The 19,548-nt window shown below is 39.0% G+C and overlaps 2 protein-coding genes across 3 annotated transcripts in view; one reads left to right on the top strand and one right to left on the bottom strand.

Annotated features, from left to right (window-relative positions):
• Positions 1-1,291, bottom strand: part of bag6 (BCL2 associated athanogene 6) — a 32,318-nt gene extending 31,027 nt beyond the window's left edge. The window contains exons 1-3 of one of the 2 annotated variants that reach the window (XM_079824528.1): positions 1,074-1,291; positions 296-384; positions 6-123 (exon numbers count right to left, since the gene is read on the bottom strand). In XM_079824528.1, the coding sequence (XP_079680654.1) occupies positions 6-123; positions 296-384; positions 1,074-1,116 (250 nt within the window). In that variant the 5' untranslated portion in view covers positions 1,117-1,291. The remainder of the gene's footprint in view (positions 1-5; positions 124-295; positions 385-1,073) is intronic. The other variant, XM_079824527.1, reaches the window with a different exon arrangement.
• An 11,888-nt stretch (positions 1,292-13,179) lies between these two features.
• lta (lymphotoxin alpha (TNF superfamily, member 1)) lies at positions 13,180-17,911 on the top strand. Its single transcript, XM_079823191.1, has 6 exons — positions 13,180-13,228; positions 14,246-14,358; positions 14,732-14,765; positions 14,867-14,902; positions 15,116-15,163; positions 17,000-17,911. The coding sequence occupies exons 2-6, from the start codon at positions 14,254-14,256 to the stop codon at positions 17,359-17,361; spliced, it is 585 nt and encodes a 194-aa protein (XP_079679317.1). The 5' UTR covers positions 13,180-13,228; positions 14,246-14,253; the 3' UTR covers positions 17,362-17,911.
• Positions 17,912-19,548: the final 1,637 nt, after the last annotated feature.

Raw genomic sequence — 19,548 nt, 5'->3', positions numbered from 1 at the left:
CTCACTGTACTCTGTTAGGGTTTTCTCATCTTGAAGTACTCTGCCCTGGTAAATGAGTCTTTGTTTGTCAACAGGAATTCCAACGGAGGGTGATATGTGCTCCTTGAACTCCTTCACGGTCATCTACGTAGTGAAAAGAGAAGTTGTCATTTCAAAAGACAATTGGCAATGGACTAGTGTCTTAGTCTGCGGTCACATAACTCGTTCTTCATCCTTTGTGGTGGAATGCATAACGTTAAGTCATCAGCATAAAGGACACGTGACAACGGGCATAATAATAAAAAGTCCAGCTCACCTGTGCCTGAACTGTGTAACTCCTGCTCAGGGAGTCCAGGGTTTTCACAGTCACTTCTATGACATTGCTTGCTTGTTCTTCCATTCTGCCTGTATTACGCAAGAAAACAATAATCACCATGCAGAAAGATTTTTTTATTCCACTGAATACAGAAAAACCATATAATGAACTACACTGTCACAAGGAAAACAGTGTTATGTTTCACAAAGGCCACAACTGACACCCCACCTTTCCAGAAATGTCTTGCTTTAACTCAGGGGTGTCCAAACTCGGTCCTGGAGGGCCACTGTCCTACAAAGTTTAGCTCCAACCCCAATTAAACACACCTGTACCAGCTAATCAAGGTCTTTTTAGGCATACTAGAAACTTCCAGACAGGTTTTGAGGCAAGTAAGAGCTAAACTCTGCAGGACAGTGGCCCTCCAGGAGCAGGATTGGACACCCCTGCTTTAACTAGAAGCATATTCTAGAAATATATGTTTTTTAAAAGACCGTAAAAAGCAACTAAACTATAATCTGAAAAGATTATTTATATTTAAAGTCCAAAACACCTGCTACAAACGACCTGCTAACAGTCATTTGCTGCTAAAGAACCATCATACAAGGGTTCAGCCAGCGTTTTTTAAACATAGCATATGTCCATTTATTAAAAATGGATAGCTTATTAACCCATTTCGACTGGCTGTCAGTGATAAACTACACAACAACTAATAATAATCAAACAAATTCAAGTGCGCTCTAGCTGCGCGAACATGTTAGCTCGCCAATGTTTTTCCTACCTCGAGACGCGGTTATTCCTGGTTGAAATTCGTTGTTTTGCATATACGTTAAAGAATTTATGGTTTTACTAACAGTGTGGTTGTATTTTGTGCTTGCTGGTATAAAACCCGACTAGTTAAAACATTGTTGATGCAGCGAAGCTAACAGCCTCGCGCTATCATGCTAACCGGTGTCGCCCGACAAGCTCGAGCCTCGAGGAAGTATACGATGACGTCACGGCGTCCACACACACCAACTTCTACTCTAAAGGGGGGAAAAAAATATTATCATATAGGCATATTAGGTATTCATTTATTTAATTTTATAAGTGATATTGATACAGATCAGTGGAAAAATATTTTTACACGGTCGTTGTTTACACAAACACATGGCATCCACAAGGCCTCTCCAGGCACTTATGTAGGCCTATTTTGGCATAGAGAGAGAGAGAGAGAGAGAGAGAGAGAGAGAGAGAGAGAGAGAGAGAGAGAGAGAGAGAGAGAGAGAGAGAGAGAGAGAGAGAGAGAGAGAGAGAGAGAGAGAGAGACCAAACTTCTATTGCACATCTAACAAAATCACTGAGGTAAATAATTGAAATATCAATATCATAAAACAAAACATTTTCATAAAACATAAACATAAAAGCATTAAACTTAAAACTCTTAATGGATTTCACATTTCTTCTTATTTGTTCAGTTTGCATTTGGTTGTGCATAAATAATCTTTTCGGTTTGGTTTTAATTAACATCCATAGACTATTGTGCATATAGATAGGCCTACAGTAAATGTGTGTGTGTGTGTGTGTGTGTGTGTGTGTGTGTGTGTGTGTGTGTGTGTGTGTGTGTGCCATTCAATGATGTGCATTTCCCCTTCAGCAGTGGTCTCTCCGTGGAACAGTCATAGACAACAATTTCCATTTATGCTATATGTTTATTTTTACTTTCAACACAGTAATCCATTTTCTTAAATCTGTAGACTATGTGTTTGAAGAAAATGTGTGGTCATATGGATAGTCAGCACACTAATGTCAACACTAAGAACCTTACAGATTATAGAACAAATGTAACAAATATTTGAATATTATTCAAATATGTTTAAGTCTTTAATGATTATTTTAATGGAAATAAACAGCACTCCTGAGTCCTAATAGATTACAGGTTGATAGAGATTAAAAGTCAGGTTAACTTTCACTAAATATTTATTAGCTGCATTTCTAGTTCTGATAAATAACACTGACTGTTTATGCTTTGCAAAGAGAAACACAGTGATGCAGCATATTGATAAGTACAGTGAGGGGGCAATGGAAAACGGAAAAAAAAATAAAGAAAGTGAGCCATATTGGGAGTGAGAGAAGGGGAAGTGCCCCTGTGGAACAGTGCAGAGGCGTCAACTGATGAGAAGACCCGCACAAGCTGCATGATATACATCAATGCTACGCAAAAGAAAATAAAAAAACCTGATCATGCATCTGATCGCTTATGATAATTTCTCAATGTAAGAAATGTGGAAAATGTGTTACTGTATTCTAATTCCATATACTGTATAGCGTGCCTTCATTACTTCAGGAGAATAAATCATTATAATTAAACACCCTTACTAATTTCACTGTTATGAACATGATGTTGGAATAATGACACAGACATAGCCTGGCTACAACATCTCATCTTGACAGCGTTTGTCCGAGGCTTCAACAGCGCCTGACAGAAGTAGCCTATTTATTTTTCTGAGGTGATTCTTACACTTTACAACAAATAATGAATAGCTTTTATAAAACTATATAAGTCCTGGTGGCCGTTGAGAGTTGCCATAGCAACGGGGAACAGTCAAGCTGCTGGAGAGGACGTGTCGACATTTTGTTTCTCGTAAGTTAGATAAATGAAAAAAAGTTAAACCACTGCTTCAAATTGGTTAAGTAACATTACCCACAGTCTACTTGAATTACTTTTGTTAATATTTATACCTTTGTGATTATGGTATCTTTCCTTAACCATCTGAAATATCTGTGTTTAGTACTAGTATGCGGAGCACGTCTTGAATGCTTTCATTCTTGTTTCACCGTTATCCTATGTTTTTATTAATAATTTGGGTGCATTTTATAGTTAATTTTGTGTTTTTCAAAATAAATGAATTGAATTAATTTAGATTCCGCATTCATCATTCACAGCTGTTGAAATAGCCATTGTATAGGACATAAATACTAACTACTGCATGTCCGCCCACAGAAAAATAAATAAATATAAAAATTACCAACACAGAACTATTGATCCACGATACTAACGTTACGAATCTGAGGCGACAGACAAACTGTGTGCGCATGTCACAAAATTATTCCGACTGAAAGTCATGTAAACACCAGATCGGTTTAGATAACGTCTCATGTAAACAGTCCACCGAATCTTTCAATCGGAATGATTTGAATCGGAATGACCAAAAAGTGCACATGTAAACGTGGCTAGTGTTAAATTACCTCATGTCTCAAAGCACATAACATTACAATAATAGTGAACGTAAACAACTTACAGAGCTCTTACTTGTACCAACTGACTGCCACAGATTCATTTCAGCGTTGATCGTGTTGACATAGAAACGCATAAATCTGAGTCTGAGGACGTCACAGGTTGTCGTAATTACGACATGGAGTGAACTCAGCATAAGCTTGTTTTGGTTCAGGAGGAACTGTAAAAGGCGACTGCTGTTTGTTTGTGGCACTCTGTGACTATCTGTCTACAACTCTGCATAGCCTTACAGAACGCGCTGATGACGTGTGATGTTTGTCTGTGCGAGCAGGGTGTGTGGAGGTATGGAAATATATATGTTGACGGGCAGGTGGGACAACGTATTATTGCATTCGGACCAAATGAACATTTTTGGTCCTGAGACTTCTGCAGAAGATATATGTACATTCTTTTAATATTGATATCACTTCTTTTATTGATTGCTATCAGGATGTGAAGAGAGTTTCAACCAGTGTGACAAAAAGTGTTTGAACAAAAAATTGTCTACCCCACCTAATACAGACAGCAGGTTTATTGGGCTGCTGTCACTTTAACCCTGTGTCTACACCGGACGCGAGCGGCACGATCTGAAACGACAAATCCCTGACAGTAAACTGATGCCTTGTTCTATTTATGATGTACTGACATGAAGGACAATGCTTTGCAATGGTCGCTTTGTCCGTTGTAGACATGGTGTAAGACCGAATGCACGGATCCAATTACTGATACGCATATGTTCCCTTTCAAAAGCTATACACTGCTTTATTCAGCACTATGGGAACACTTTTTGGTGTGACCAGCTGTGAATATGTGTGCATTAGGTCAATGAAATTGACCTAGAACTTTTATAGCCTCGGGCAGTGATGTCATTGGAATGCATGCTCGTCTATAATTAGATGTGCCTTAGGTGCCTCGACAGGTCTTTTTTCCTCTTCAGACCATATTGTGTGTGTGTGTGTGCTGCTCAAGACCTCTGTTTCTCTGCTAGGAGTTAGTTTTGCTAGGATTTAGTTAATTTTGATAGTCTGTTTAGACTTTGCCCCAGGAACGGTGAAAGCAATTTTGCATCCTCATCCTGTCTAGTTGCCTAAGGTTCCTTTCTCGACCGTAAGTCCAGTCACTCTTGAGGCCTTCTGCCCTCCGCCGTTCACAAGAGAAACTCCATAGACTGTGTCCAGTCCATGTTCTTCAGACCTATGTCCACCGCACAAGCCAGGGGCGTAAGTCAGAGCAACTATTCCTTTGTCATGGGGGACACAACACGGGGGCAATTTCACATTGGATGCTATTGTCCTTCCCTAGGAGCAGCGCGGTCAAGCTTCGCCAGTGGGCTCCAGGGCACATTCTACCAGGGGGTTGCTTTTTTAAGGCCTGTATACACCGGGACGAATATCGTGCACGCTTATCGCCAGCGTTTTTCGGCGCGTCTTGAGTGTTCACACCTAAGCGATTTTCACTGGCGATGCGCCGAGTGAACGTGCACATTCAGTAGTTAGTGCTCCCGGTACACAAGGTGGTGCTGCAGCACTTTACGCTTCTGACACTCGCTTGTCACACAGAAGAAGAAGAGAGACAGTATTTACGTGCTTGCCAAAACCACAGATATATTATGCCTATGGCCAAAACCATTCACACACTTTTTGCTAACTGGCAGGCAGCATTAGCAGCTCATCTTCTTCTTTGTCTACTTACTACTTCTTCGTTGTATCAATGTGTGCTCGGCAAGACCGCTTTGTGCTTGAGCGCCACCAAGTCGTGTTTTACTGTCAATTCAGCAGCTCCAGGCACGTGAACAAAAGCACTGATCTCATTGGTCGGCCAGTTTTTAACGCGCCGCGTCAAAATAAAAAAACGAACCCTTTTTTTTTTTAATGACGCTTTTACATCTGCCGTTTTGCGCGTCGGTGTGCACACTCACATTGGCGCCCTTTGTTTAGTCAAGAGGCGTTAAACGTCGGCGATAAACGCGCACGAAAATCGTCCCGGTGTGAACAGGCCTTTAGGGTGCCCTGCAGCATGTTTGTGACGTGGCAGCCTGGTCCTCTCCACACACGTTCATGAGATTTTATAGTTTGGATGTTCATGCCACTTCGGCCTTTTGTGTAGCTTTTGAAAGGGAACGTCTCAGGTTACTTGACTGTAACCCTGTTCCCTGAAAAAGCAGGAACGAGACGCTCCTCTTCATTGACGCACTGAAAATGTCCCAGGACTATTCTTCATACAAAATATACCTGTGGATGCACCTGTGGCACATCTAATTATAGCCTCTGACGATTCCAATAACATCCTTGCCCGAGGCTATAAAAATTCTAGGTCAATTTCATTGACCTGTTGCCTACATATTTACAGCTGGTCACACCAAAAAGTGTTCCCATAACGCTGCATATAGTTCCCTCTTTTTCAAGGAACAGGGTTACAGTCAAGTAACCCGAGACATTTTCTTTCTCAACTGTATACATCACTTAAGAACCCACTGTTTACGAGGATGCTCGTGAAGATGGGCATTTTGACAGATAAGTGTGTGTGTTTATTGCGTCAACCGGTATATCGCCCACCCCTAGTCTAGTGTTTGTTCTACCTCACCTAAATAAGAAATATAGTAGATGTAAAATCATCAATATTGTACTGTTAAGCTGTTCACTGATCCAAATCTTTACTGATTTAAATCTCTGATTGCAAGTTGTAATGATGCCCTACCAGATGCACTGCTGGAGATATGCAAGTTACAAACAGATTGTGTTGACATGCTAACTATGATTTTAAGGTGAACTATGTAAGATTTTTGCAGTAAAATATCCAAAACCACTAGGCCAGTGTTATATATTTTGTTCACTTGAGTACTTAGAATATCCCAAATGTTTCCAACTATTTGTAAATTGTGAGAAATTGCTATTTTAACCAAGGAACCGGGAGGTGTGAGCTATGCGTTTGAGGGAGTCGCCTGTCGATTGTGTCATATCTGCGTTACCCTCAGTTTCCGGTTTTATTTTGAAGAAACGCTTTACTCTCACTGCAGTGTGAACAAGTGTCATAGCAGCCGCCGAGCGAACGTCATAACTTCCTTTTCAACACACTCAGATATATCTAATATGACAAACAGAGCTGCGTTACCTCATACTCATGACTGGAAAAGAGGAAGTGGCGCCGGCGACCGTGTCATAATAAAAGTCATGCCGGCGACTATGCCATAATAACAGTCCCGCTCTTCAATCGCTCCTGTGGCCTTGCTCAGCTCCACAACACTCGGTCCTGCTCTGCTTCATACTACAGTAATGTTAATAATCGCATCCATGAACATGATTTCTGCCCGAGTCCTATCCTGACTCTTTCTCACCGGCTGTGAGGTGAAGACCACATGTCCCAAGATTCTGCGCTCAAACGTGGCGTCATCAAACTACGCCTTTGTTTTAAACAGGCGACCTCTAGTGGACTGAAAAGTTATGTAATGTAGCTTTAAACAACACATTTTTTTTTATTTCAATTAGGGATGCACCGAATCCAGGGTTCGGATTCGGCCGAATATTGGGCTTTTTGACTGGGTTCGGTTTCTGCCGAACCTCAGAATTTATTTCCACCGAACCCTAGGCTTGCACTATGCGCGCCCCGCTGGTCAAATGTAATGACGCCGCTGTTGAAAGTGAAAATGGAACTCATGAACAGAAAACGTGGCAGTATATACTTTAAGTCAAAAGAAGGCGATTCAAGATGAGCTACGAGTTCAATTTGCAATGCCGATTTGTCTCGTGATGACAAGGACCCTAAACAACAGCCGCTGTTAAAACATTTGCATATGAAACATCCGAGAGAATACAAGTTGTGTATGAAGGAATCTACAGACAGCAGCCAAAATGTATTTTATTTTACCGTGCAAACAGCCTATAGATCTATAGATCAGATAAAATATAAATAAAATTAATACAATATATAGGCCTACACTAAATATTTTTCACTTAAATAATTACCAAATTAAGATGACAAAACGAAAATACACTGAATCCGTTAGCTTTGAAGAACCGGCATTAGGTAAATAGGTAGATAATATACTATATATCTTTACATAATACTATTCTCTTAAAACCATCATTTCGTTATTTTTACTAACCCAAATAATGATTCATCCGCTAGGTTGCACGTGAGGGGGAAAAATAGGTTCCTTCCACTTAAGAGAGCTCTTTTTATTTTAATATATCTCTTTAGGCTACATAAATAGCCTACTATTTTCTACTTTTAAAAAAATTACTTCGTTATTTTACTAACCCAGTGTTTTGTATGTGAATGCTGTTTCACGTGAATATTACCACAGGAGTGAAGCACAAAGCTTTGTTTAGCCTATAAGGAAATGATGGTCAGATAGCACTTTTTCATTCTGTTTTGCGATCTGGATCTGGTCACTCGATTTTCCGTGAATTTGAACAATAGGCCTAGTAGTCCATTTTATCCCAATGGACATGGACATCTCGTGTCTTTTCCCAACTCTTCACTCACGTTGCACCCATGTTCGCAGGGGATTGTAAACGTTTCTTCCTTTCGTTTGCTTATAATTAGCTAAGTCTATTATAACTATTCACATCCTTTACTGTGGGAAAGTATTAAAAACACTGTAAGACGAATATCTTTTTACTTCAAATTTTATTTAACACAGTTCTTGTTATTAAACTTGGTAAGGCGCGTCAAGTTTGGTTTATTTGAATAGCGCATTTCACACACACACCGGTGATTTTAGTTTCGTTTTCTCTGGCAGTGAATAATCAAACATTGCCTAAATGTCTTGACCTTTTACAACAAGTGTTGCCTTGCAACATCAGTAGAACATATGAAGACGAATGTATTCAAGAAGGTGTCTATAGTGTGAGTGTCCCATTCCTCTCAAAGCGCAGAGCGGTAGGCCTATATGACGCATCTTTGCGGGGAAATAGTATGAATCAAATATTTTTCTAACTAATATTTAATTCATATATTCTTGAGGTTACCATTATTTACTGAAAATCGTTTTTGTTTTATAGGCTGTGTTGTTTCACTGACGGAAGTGCTAAAATAAACACGCATGCTTATGGATGTTTCAGCCTCAAATGATTTAAAAATGTAGGCTATATATCTGGCATAGACTACAGTATTTAAAATAGCATATATGCATTAGTTACATTCTCAATTTAATTTACAGAGCAATCCCTGCTAAGTTTTTAGTTTAACTAATACTATAGAAGAGGATTAGTGTGTGTCGCACACAACAGACTCGCAACGGGGGCGTGGCATCACGATGGTGGCGCTCCATCTTGATGTCGGCACAACCCTAGCGCGCGCCTCCTGCTCTCCGTTGGGTTGTTCTTTGAAACGACAGAGGACGACTCGGGGTAATTTTTCTATAAACCATCATGAAATAGCGGCGAGAAGAACATACACGACAATGTTTACTTTAGTAAACTTGACCAAAACAGTTAATGGTCAATAGCATCCCTACACTGCTGTGGACGTAACTTCATTAATGTGTTTACTGTGATAATGGACTGCGGATGGGAGTAGGATTCGGTATTCGGTTTCGGATTCGGCCGAATCTTAACCAGTGGATTCGGTATTCGGCCGAACCCCAAAAATCTGGATTCGGTGCATCCCTAATTTCAATCAAATATTATTTAATACAAGTGAATCAATCTCTATTTACTGAAAAAAAACTTTGGTTTTAAGATACAGAGGTACTGTAAGTGGAAACATTGCAGCTTTCTTTAAAATTACAGTGAGGTGACAGTTATGAAGCAATTTCTCACTCCCACAGGTCAGCAGCTGCTGCAGAAACCTCCACTGTCCAGGGCTGCCTTTCTCAAACACATCATGAGCTAATCTTAGAGCCCATTGGTGGCAATAGTTCTCTGATCTACAAATGCTTTTGAGAAACGCAGCCCAGATACATCAATCATACTAGAGTGTGACAAATGAGAATTCACCGGCAAGGCTTCTGCTTTTTGCACAATGACTGATCTTATCATGAGATTGACTGCTTTAAAAATAGAATTGATATTTAATATAACATAAAAAAAAATTATATTCATATTTACTACAGCAATACACATACACTTACTTTATTTTGATGGTCCCCTTTAGACATTCTGTTGCACCTACATGTCAACTAGCTCTCATTAGAGTAAACATGTTTGACATTTTGAGCCGATTTAAGAACACATTGTTTGTTACATGTCAGCTAGAAATGAGGTGCATTTTTCTGAGTTTGTAGCGGTCATAAAGACTTTAATGTCTGCTAGTGTGTGATCCTCAGTCATTTAGCCTATGATTCCCAGTTTTTCCTCTGTAACCATTTATAAAGTCATCAAGTGATGCCTATAGTGTTTTAAAGTGAATCCCTGCCTATATAGGCAACAGCAGTCAACTGGACAGTTTTACTTTCATATCCACAGTTGTATCTTGGTAAGGCTCTGTAAATTATTTGTACCAGCTGTAAAATACAACGGTGGGGAAAACACAGGGCATTTCATAATCATTTGTGGCTAACCTCATGAAGAATGTCACCTAACCAGTTTCTCAAATGGAATACTGAAGAGAATATGCCACAGATGCTCCCAAAAACTGATCTCAATCTGTCTACCTTTCTGTCTCTCTCTCCCTCTCTCTTTTGACTCCTTCACCTGTTGTAAACATGCACATAAATGTTTTCCCCCTCCCCTACAAATGAAAACAGAGAGACTCTCACAAAGCACACTAAGAAGCCTGACCTGAAAAAAGTACCAAAAGCAAGTGTGAGAGTTTCCCACTGAAGAGTCTCCTCCTACAATCAGTTATTGACCTTCTAATTATATCTCAGCATCTGATCTTATCACCAGCAAACATCTGCTTGAGTTTCCCTCATTAAGATACGAGTCCCCACCTTCAGTAATTAGAAAAGCAATCCTGGTTGCACTTTCAAACGTTTCTCTTTCTTATCTGTACTAAAAGTATAGTCTACGTATGTATAGTTGTTATTGTGCTACACTTTCAGTAGCCTACAGTAATTGGAATGGTTAGGAGTACCATGGTACATGAATATGGTAATTCATATTCAAGTAGGCCAGCCAAGTCATTTCAGAAAAGTACAAGTTGATTTATCAAAATGAGAAATGACCTCATGTTTTTTTTTAGCTGGTTGTTTTTTACAAGTATTAGTTAGCTTTGATATCCATAGCCTATAAATAGAGTTAACATAATATTTAGAATTTTGGGTCTCTTTTAAAACCTATGACAGGTTAAAATGCAGGGCATTTCTAACATTAGGCCTATTCTTCCTACCCCAAGCGTCAAAACATCCAGGCACACACTATTGAGGGTTAAAGGCTTGTTCACACCAAGGACGATAAATATAACAATATCGATAACTACACATGTCAAAATAAATCTTTAATCTCAGACTTAAAACAATAAACATGAAAATAACTATAGTTGCTACATATTGCTGGTGTTAGTTGTTGCAAGCACTGAGCGATTAACGATAAAAGATCCAAATGCAGTTTATTGGTGGCACTATCCAAAGTCGTAGTTTAAGCAGGCAAAAGGTCAGAGCTCAGTAAATCAGTCCAATCAAACAAACAAATCCAGAGGGCGAAACAGGAACAAGAAAACCTGGACACGGGCAGACATCAAAAACCAGGAACATTGTCTGAATCCAAAATCGCCCCCTAAACCCTCAATCACTATTCCCTTTAGTCCACTGATACTGTTCACAGGAGTGAATGAAAACAAATGAGCGAATTGGGACAGCCGTTGAGTGTACATCGGCTGTACACTCGTTATTGCGGTGCAATGTGGGATAGAATGAGTGCACTCAATAACGTCCACTATGGTTTCGAACACCACTACAAATGGCCGTCCCCTAAAATAGTGCCCTATTTAAGGGTATAGGGGGGGCGATTTCAGATTCAGCCATACAAAACGGGAAACGCTCAGTAATGCTGTACAGACAAGACTTTGTAGACAGGCTGAAGAGGCTAGATATAGGCAGAGGTCATGAGGTAAATGAGACACAGGTGTAAACAATGAGTGATGATAAGTCCGGGCAAAGGATTATGGGTAATGTAGTGTTTGATGGAATGACAGTCGCTGTGGTGTGCCCTTGACTGCCCTGTGGTGTTAACCAGGACAATAGTAGGAGGAAACACCCACAAACACACCGACTTCAAACATTAAACAGTGTAAGCCAAGGAACAGACAGAAGCTGAGGGTTTGAAAGTTAATTAATGAGACTACTCTAATTGATCTCCTCAACCACCACCAATGTGCAGCATCCACCTGGATGATGCGACGACAGCCATATTGCGCCAGAATGCCCACCACATACCAGCTGATTGGTGGAGAGGAGAGAGTGATGAAGCCAATTGTATATAAATATATGGGGATGATTAGGAGGCCATGATGGACATAGGCCAATGGGCAAATTTGGTCAGGATGCCATGGTTTTTTAATGACCACAGAGAGTCTGGACCTCGGTTTAACGTCTCATCCTTTGTGATGTTATAGTTGTAACTGTGGTGTGTACTTCTCTATTCTCGTAGAATTAGAGTGATTATTATAGTTATATACATTATATACATTACAGTATTGTCCTCAATGTGAAAGCCCCTTAGTGGCAAGATCGATAATCGTTGGAATCCCTTTTTTTTCCTTCAGCTGATAATTGATTAAAACATTGACAGCCAGTCACTGTCTCGACTTTAAAGAGCTTGAGCATTTAAAGCTTGCGATTAAAATAAATACAGTGTTATTGTCCCTTGATGAGGACGCCAATATAGTTTTCGTTATAGTTATCTTTCTTGGGATTAATGGTCCTCAAGTGTGTTTTGAAGTGTGGCAAAATAGCAATAATAGACACTATCTGAAGAATTCCTGTTCATATATTCTAGGAATGTGTTGCGTTTATGTTAATGTAACACCAGAGTTGTTCACTTTACTATTCAAAATAGAGAGACAGGGACAGTAGAAGTGTGTTTGTCTTTGTGTGGGCAGTTGTGTAGGAGTATGTGGTATACATGTCTTCATAGGAAAGTACAAGCATTTGAATGGGGGATGTCCCAACACATCCAAGGGAAGAAAAAAAGAAATGCAGTGGATCTGGGTGAAAAAACAACAGTATATCCAAACCCAGGATGAAAAAACAGCCATGCATACACATCAAAACCCCAAATATATCCTTATGCAAACCACAGATTCCCTTTTTTTTTTCAGAAGTCTGGTAGCTGAAGAGAAAGTGCTGGATGTGACTGTTTTAGTATTGCATTTGCCTAAACGGCAGCCACATGTCAATGACCCTTTTATCTTCATTTAATCTCAGTTGTGTTGCCGCTGAAATCTCTGCACCCGTTAAGAAAAATAAGCAGAAATTTAAAAAAGGGCATTCGATACATTTTCACAGTGAAGCCGAAGTATGTTCAATCATTTTTAGCAACTTCATACTTCATTTCTGTCAAGTACTGTGATGGTCTGACCATCCACCTTCACTTATGTTTCCAACCACAGCCACTATCGAAAGAAACAGAGGAAGACAGAGAAAAAGAGAGAGAGCGTGCACGAGAGAGAGCGCGAGAGCGAGAGAAGGTCCAAGGCTAGAAAATGAGAGCATGAAAAGGGGAAACCCTGTGGGAGAGACCATGTCTACATGCTCATTCAATCTCACAGCCACATTTCACACTACAGCACACACTAAGGTGAGTGAAGCAATCTCTCTCATAATCTCATACTCAAATTTAATGGTATTGCTTAGTGATCATGCTTAGTGAATATTGCCATTTGATTGTCATTCTTTATATTTCTTACAGCAGTTTTAAATTGAACAATTAATTTCCATTGGGTTTTGAATTTAGCCATAGGTCAGTGACAAATGTACATAGTCTACCTTCATATAGCTTAACAAAGAACACAATTAGGGCCATAACCACCTTAGGGGGATGCGTAAACCATAACATTCAGATTAGAAGTTGATAAATATGCAATTTCCAATAATCAATTCTTAAAATTGTACTTTTGTTCCTCCCAATCCTAAATATTTGGTTACATTCTTAAACACGGACCATCTACAGGCTTCAAGGAGTCTCTTGTTTAAAATAGATTATACAGTATGACACAATTTTTAAACTAGATGAAGGCATTTTGTATTGCTGATTGGTTCTCAGAAAGCTGAGGGGAACAATAATGGGGAAACTCTTTGGAAAACTCTTTAGAAATTCACACATGCATTACTATTGACAGCAAGCACACATTGACTTTCTTTGCAAGAACTAATCGGTTCCGTCACCAAATCATAATGTCATATCAGTAGTAAAACATTTGGAAGATGAGGTGTTCAATTCACTATATGTACAGAAAAATGCCCGACTTCAAAGTACTGAACACTCGGTGGGTTACGTTCTACCCACCTGGGTGTGAGGACTGGGTCTCTTTGTGGGCAACATGGGAATTCACCTTAGAGAGAAAAAAACACTGCTCTTTTAGCCATACATACATGCGAAAGAAACGGTATGGAGAGAGAATAGATGGTCTGAGGCCTGTAAGTAAAAACATAAAGAGCAAATATTAACATACAATCTTTGCGGGTTGAAATAGTTTTGACCACATGATGTTGTGCTTTCTAAAGCTGTACATAGATCAAGTCCATGCAGTTAGGTCACTGTGAATGTATCTTTGGTTTCACTGATGCAATTACTTATTCCCGGTCTCTGCTATAGTCACAGAGATGACCAGCTCGCATAACCCTAGGTTCCGCTTCCTGGTTGGCTGGTGCTGCCTGATGACTTCAGCTCTTTTGATATTGACGGTATATCATGCAACAAGTGGGCAGGTAGAGTGACCTGTCTCTTATCATGTAGAAAAACCTTGGTGTAGCCTATTTTCAATCATATTCTCCCATCTGGCATTGGCATACCCAATGGTCCCAGCCCAACCTTATGCTATAGGTGGAGCAAAGGTTGGGGGCCAGTACCTGGTATTTCTCAGTTGTTTGTTCATTTTCCAACACGTCTCACGGCAAAATTATAATTTGTAAATTTTTGTATGATCTGCTTATGTCCCAGTGGTGGTTTGGTTTAGGGGTTAATCTTCATGTTTACTTTTTTCAAAAAAGAACACTTTAAATCACCACCATGTGATATAGTTACGTTTGTCCTGTGACATTTTGAGATAACCATAATTTATTTTTATGTTTTTTTCTTTAGTCTGAAACAACCAAAGAAAATGAAACATCAACAGGTTTGCTTTTTAATCTGTTTTCCTCCACTTTTAAAAACGACAATTTAACGGAAAATTGCTTACCTTCATGATGAAAGTACCAATCGAATACTCTTTTACAGAATCCAACCCCAAACCTGACCAACAGATGAGAAAAGGTGAGAAATGTTGAACTTTTTATTGTGAACAGTGATAGCCAATGTGAAAAGAAATGTAAACAATAGATGAAACGTATCAGTTCTGTCCATAGTCTTAAGGATATTCATTTTTTACAGAATACATTTGTATCTTTCATATATTTGGGGAAAGTTTATATCTCTTTAAATAATAGTTTTAGTAGTAAAGTGTAAATAATTCATTTGCACTTTCAGGATTCTGGCACGGTCCGTCTTTTACCGACTATATCCATCTCATCAGAGGTGAGGGAACATCTTTCTTCCTGTGGACCTCTATCACTTTTCCCTTTCCCGTTTCCCCATTTTGACTTTCCCTTTTGCACTTTTTCTGCATCTCTCGCTTCTCTCTATATCTTGAAAACAAGAGATAGCGGGACTTTTGGTCGTGTCATTACGTCTCTTGGTTTCTCTGCTGCATTGAGGAAGTTGGACATGTGGTTCTCTGCTTTTAAAGAATCTTTTGTGGCCTAAAAGTGATTTAAGTCGAGTTACCACATTCACATATCCACATCACATCTGTAAATAGGCTCGGGCTCGCTTCCTGCTAGGTAACTCGAGGTCACCTGGCAGTTCACCTTCACCCCATTCAAGTAGGAGGTCGTAGCTTTTTTTAAAGCACGCTCATCTCATTCGTGTGACTGTCGCTTATGAGATGAACCAGATTCAGTCACCACAATGACACTTCTGAGGTGACGCTGAATGTTTATCGCAGAGGCGTTGTGAATCAGTGGAAATATAACTAGTCTAATTGTGCACGGCTCTATGTACGAGGACGGTGGAAATGTTCCTTTAAAAGGCTCTACTTCCCTGACCTCACTTCACGTCCTGTGTGAAGCGTGTTTTCATATATATGTGGGATGAACGGCAGCTCCGACCCCCACAAATGGAACATTAACACAAGAAAATGAAAAGAGCAATTAAATAATAATAACTCTTCAATTTATTTGCGTTAGAATTTAAAATGAATGAGCTCCATAGAAACTTTTTTATTTAAAAAATTCGAATAGCAGGTTGTGTGTTTATTAGTGCTGGCAATTGATTCAAAAAATACTAATTAATCGCAATTTTTTTTTCTGTAATTAATCATGATTAAAATAATTTCAGTTACAAATTAATGCAGAAACAACTTAAAGACAGTATATTATAAATACTTGTTGTAATGGCATCTTTTTATGAATGAAGGCCAGTACCTAATACTGATACTGAATTTTTTTTTTTTTTCAAACATTAATGATAGACATTCAACAAAGATATATCAATTTCAATATAAATTAGGCTTTAAAAAAAGAAACACTTTTAATCTGCACATAAACCAATTATAATAAATATACCCTTGGCCTTTTGTTTCTGTATATATATATTTTTTTTTAACAATGTAGCCTTGGTGAGCATAAAATATTTCTTTTAAAGATTTTCTTATAAAAAAAATAATAATAATAAGTATAAGGTGTTTGTTTGTGTGTGTGTGTAGACAGACAGATAATCTTGTACTGATTACTTCTTCTATTAAAAAAAGTTGTGGCCTAATGGTTAGAGAGTCGGACTTGTAGCCTGAACGTTGTGGGTTCAAGTCTCAGGTGTGGCAGGAATTGTCGGTAGGGGGAGTAAATAACCAGCGCTCTCCTCCACCCTCAATACCACGACTGAGGTGAGACCCTTGAGCAAGGCACTGAACCAGAGCTGCCTACTGCTCTGGGTGTGTGTTCACTACTGTGTGTGTTCACTTGGATGGGTTAAATGCAGAGCACAAATTCCAAGTTTGGGTCACATGACACAGGCCAGAATAAAAGGATTTTTTTTTTAAGGAAATCAAAATGGGCAAATCATGGTTCATGCCTGTAATTTAACACGAGGGTGAATTTGGAATAGCACACTTTTTGATATAAGAGAAATGTGTTAGAATGGCATTTCAAATTCCGCCTATCCCTTTTGAAATGTCCTGCTCCAACTTCCTGTTTTATTACATCAATCTTTAAAATGAGTTTAAGCATTGTGTTCCTCCTAAAAGCACAGAATAAAGTGTTAATAATTGGGAAAGGTTTTCAGACTGCACTCTAATATTTCCATTCTCTTCCTCAGACAGTGAAAAAACCTGGATACTTAGTTCTGTTGAGAACAGCTCCCTCTCCTTAAATAACGGCACTGTCGAAATTCAAATCGGCGGTCTTTACCATATCCACGCCCAGGTTACCTTCCAGAGCGACATTCATAAAATGAAGAATCCTGCGACAGTTACTTTGCTCAAAAACAAAGGTCCTGTTACACAACACAGAAAACTGAGTGAGGTTATGGGCTATGGACCAGGAACATTGACAATGATCCGGCTGGTCGAGCTGGCAGAGGGAGACAGCATCAGCCTGAACATAGAACCTGAATCCCTGCACCTATCAAATGAAGCTTCGCATACTTATTGGGAAATCGTGCTGTACAACAGCAAATAGTAAGTCTCAGATTCTTCTAGGGGGACTTAAAGAGCAAACCGTGATTTAGGATTCCAAGGAACAGTGTGCTATTCCTTAAAGAATGAATGTGTTTGAATGTCATGTGATTTGCCTGAAGAATTTAAACAGCCTATATTTATATTTGCAAAAGTAAATAATAAAACAAATGTATATGGTTAGTTCTCAAGCCCATTATGGGTTTCAAAGGGAATATTTTCTTCTTTGTATGTGTTAAAACGTTACACCGTTTTATTTTTATATTATATGACATATTTTAGAGTAATTGTTCAAATATTTTGAGATTTATTGCTGAATTGCAAATGGTTATTTGTGTATTTTATTAGAATTTTATTTAATTTCTTTTTAAAGTAAAGTGATGTAAATAGTATTCAAAATGTCCTGTAATTTGTTAATTTAATACATAAATCATGATGAACAGTAGTCAAGGTGACAATTTGAAATGAACTTGTTTTTTTTAATAATTTATTTGTGAACTACCGTTGTCCTACCTGTAAGCTATATCAAAATAAAAGTCTATTCACTGCAACATACATCCGTTTCCCTGCTTGAACTGAACAGTTTTTGTATAACCTCTGACTCCGGCTTCCCATTTACAACAAACAGCCACATGAGGGAGTCAGTCATCACAGGAACAGCATCTGAACGCGGCCTTCCTGTTGGTCTTCTGAAAGCAAACCACCGAAACTTAAACCCACTTTGGCCGCAGATACAAGCACTGTGTTTCGAGTGCGTATGCACACATCATATCTCGCATCATACCAAAAGCATGAGGAAGCTCCCCTGCTTTGTAGAACTATCTCATTTAATGTTAAGGTCAGGGAAAATGGTGTCAAGATCAATATTTAGAACAATGTTGACATTTTAAGTATCGAGTCTTGATGGAGTATACTGTACCAAGTGGAATATATTTTCAAAAGTCTATCCTTGCTGACAAACTGTAACCACAAGAGACTCTGACAGCTAATTTCATGTGCTGTGAGTCACAATTCTGAATTCCCCACATCTATAAATCCTTTTTGGTTTATTCTTCTGCCCACTCTGAAAAGTCATCTCACCTTCATGTCTTCAATCATGTCTTATGGTGGTTGACAAACTGCAGTGAGGTAGGGATGAGTTGCATAATGTATATAAAGAGCATATGATAACAGCGTTTGGTGCTTCACTTCGGTATATTATTAAGTGAAAAGGCAAACTGCACTTATTAATTCATGCAACATTTTCTTTTATTTAAGCCTTAAATGCTTCTGACAAATGGTTTTGCTATTAATAAAGCAACTCAGAGGTGGGGAGTAACTCATAGCAGCCGCAGAGCGAACGCACAGAGTAGCATTATAACATAACTTTTAAAGGGGTGGTAAAACACATTCTTTTGAAGGCTTGATTGTGTTTGTGGGGTGCACTGTAACATGTGTTCATGCTTCGTTTTTAAAAAAATAGCATTATTTTTTATATATTTGACCTTTATTCTACACTGCTCTGTCTCTCCTTGTAAAACCGGTCTGATGGTTTCCGGGTTGTATGAAGCCGGTCCCTCAAAAATACGCGATGGGCTCAGATTGGTTAGCTGGCCCAGTGTGTTGTGATTCGCTAACCGCAGTGCACGTTTGTCGGAAACGCCACGCCCCTTACCTTTCCCGGAGGCTGTGTTTTGGTCAGTATTAGAAACAATGGGGTCAATAAAACCATCCCAATCTGAGCCCGAATCAGACCCAGAACATTTTAGTGAAGATGATCGAGCAGAACCTGTTCATTCCTCAAGAGTAAAGACTGCGGATCTATAGTGATCGCTACTGAATGGCACTGTTACTTTTGTATTTTTAGAACGATTATAGCCAAATATCTGTCGCAAGAACTATTAACCCAAAACGAACACTAAACAATGGCTTTACTAGTAGCCAAATCACACACAGAACCATGTTTAGCATGCCTGTAGATAAACAATACAAAAAAGCTCTAATCAAAGAATAATTTACACTAATGCCAAGTTCGCTTTTGAGATTTTAACGTTAGTGTTTGTAACGTTAGGTGTTCATCGGATAACGTTAAGTATGAATGAGCATTTAACAGACTGGTTTACAGAACAGCGTTGTCATCTGTTTACTTCCTTGCTACAACCTATTACAGGAAATCACATCGACGAAAAATAAATCATACTTACAGGTTGTG

Source organism: Gobio gobio, assembly GCF_949357685.1.
Source record: "Gobio gobio genome assembly, chromosome: 8".
Classification (NCBI taxonomy): domain Eukaryota; kingdom Metazoa; phylum Chordata; class Actinopteri; order Cypriniformes; family Gobionidae; genus Gobio; species Gobio gobio.
This window is presented reverse-complemented; position numbering and strand designations above follow the sequence as displayed.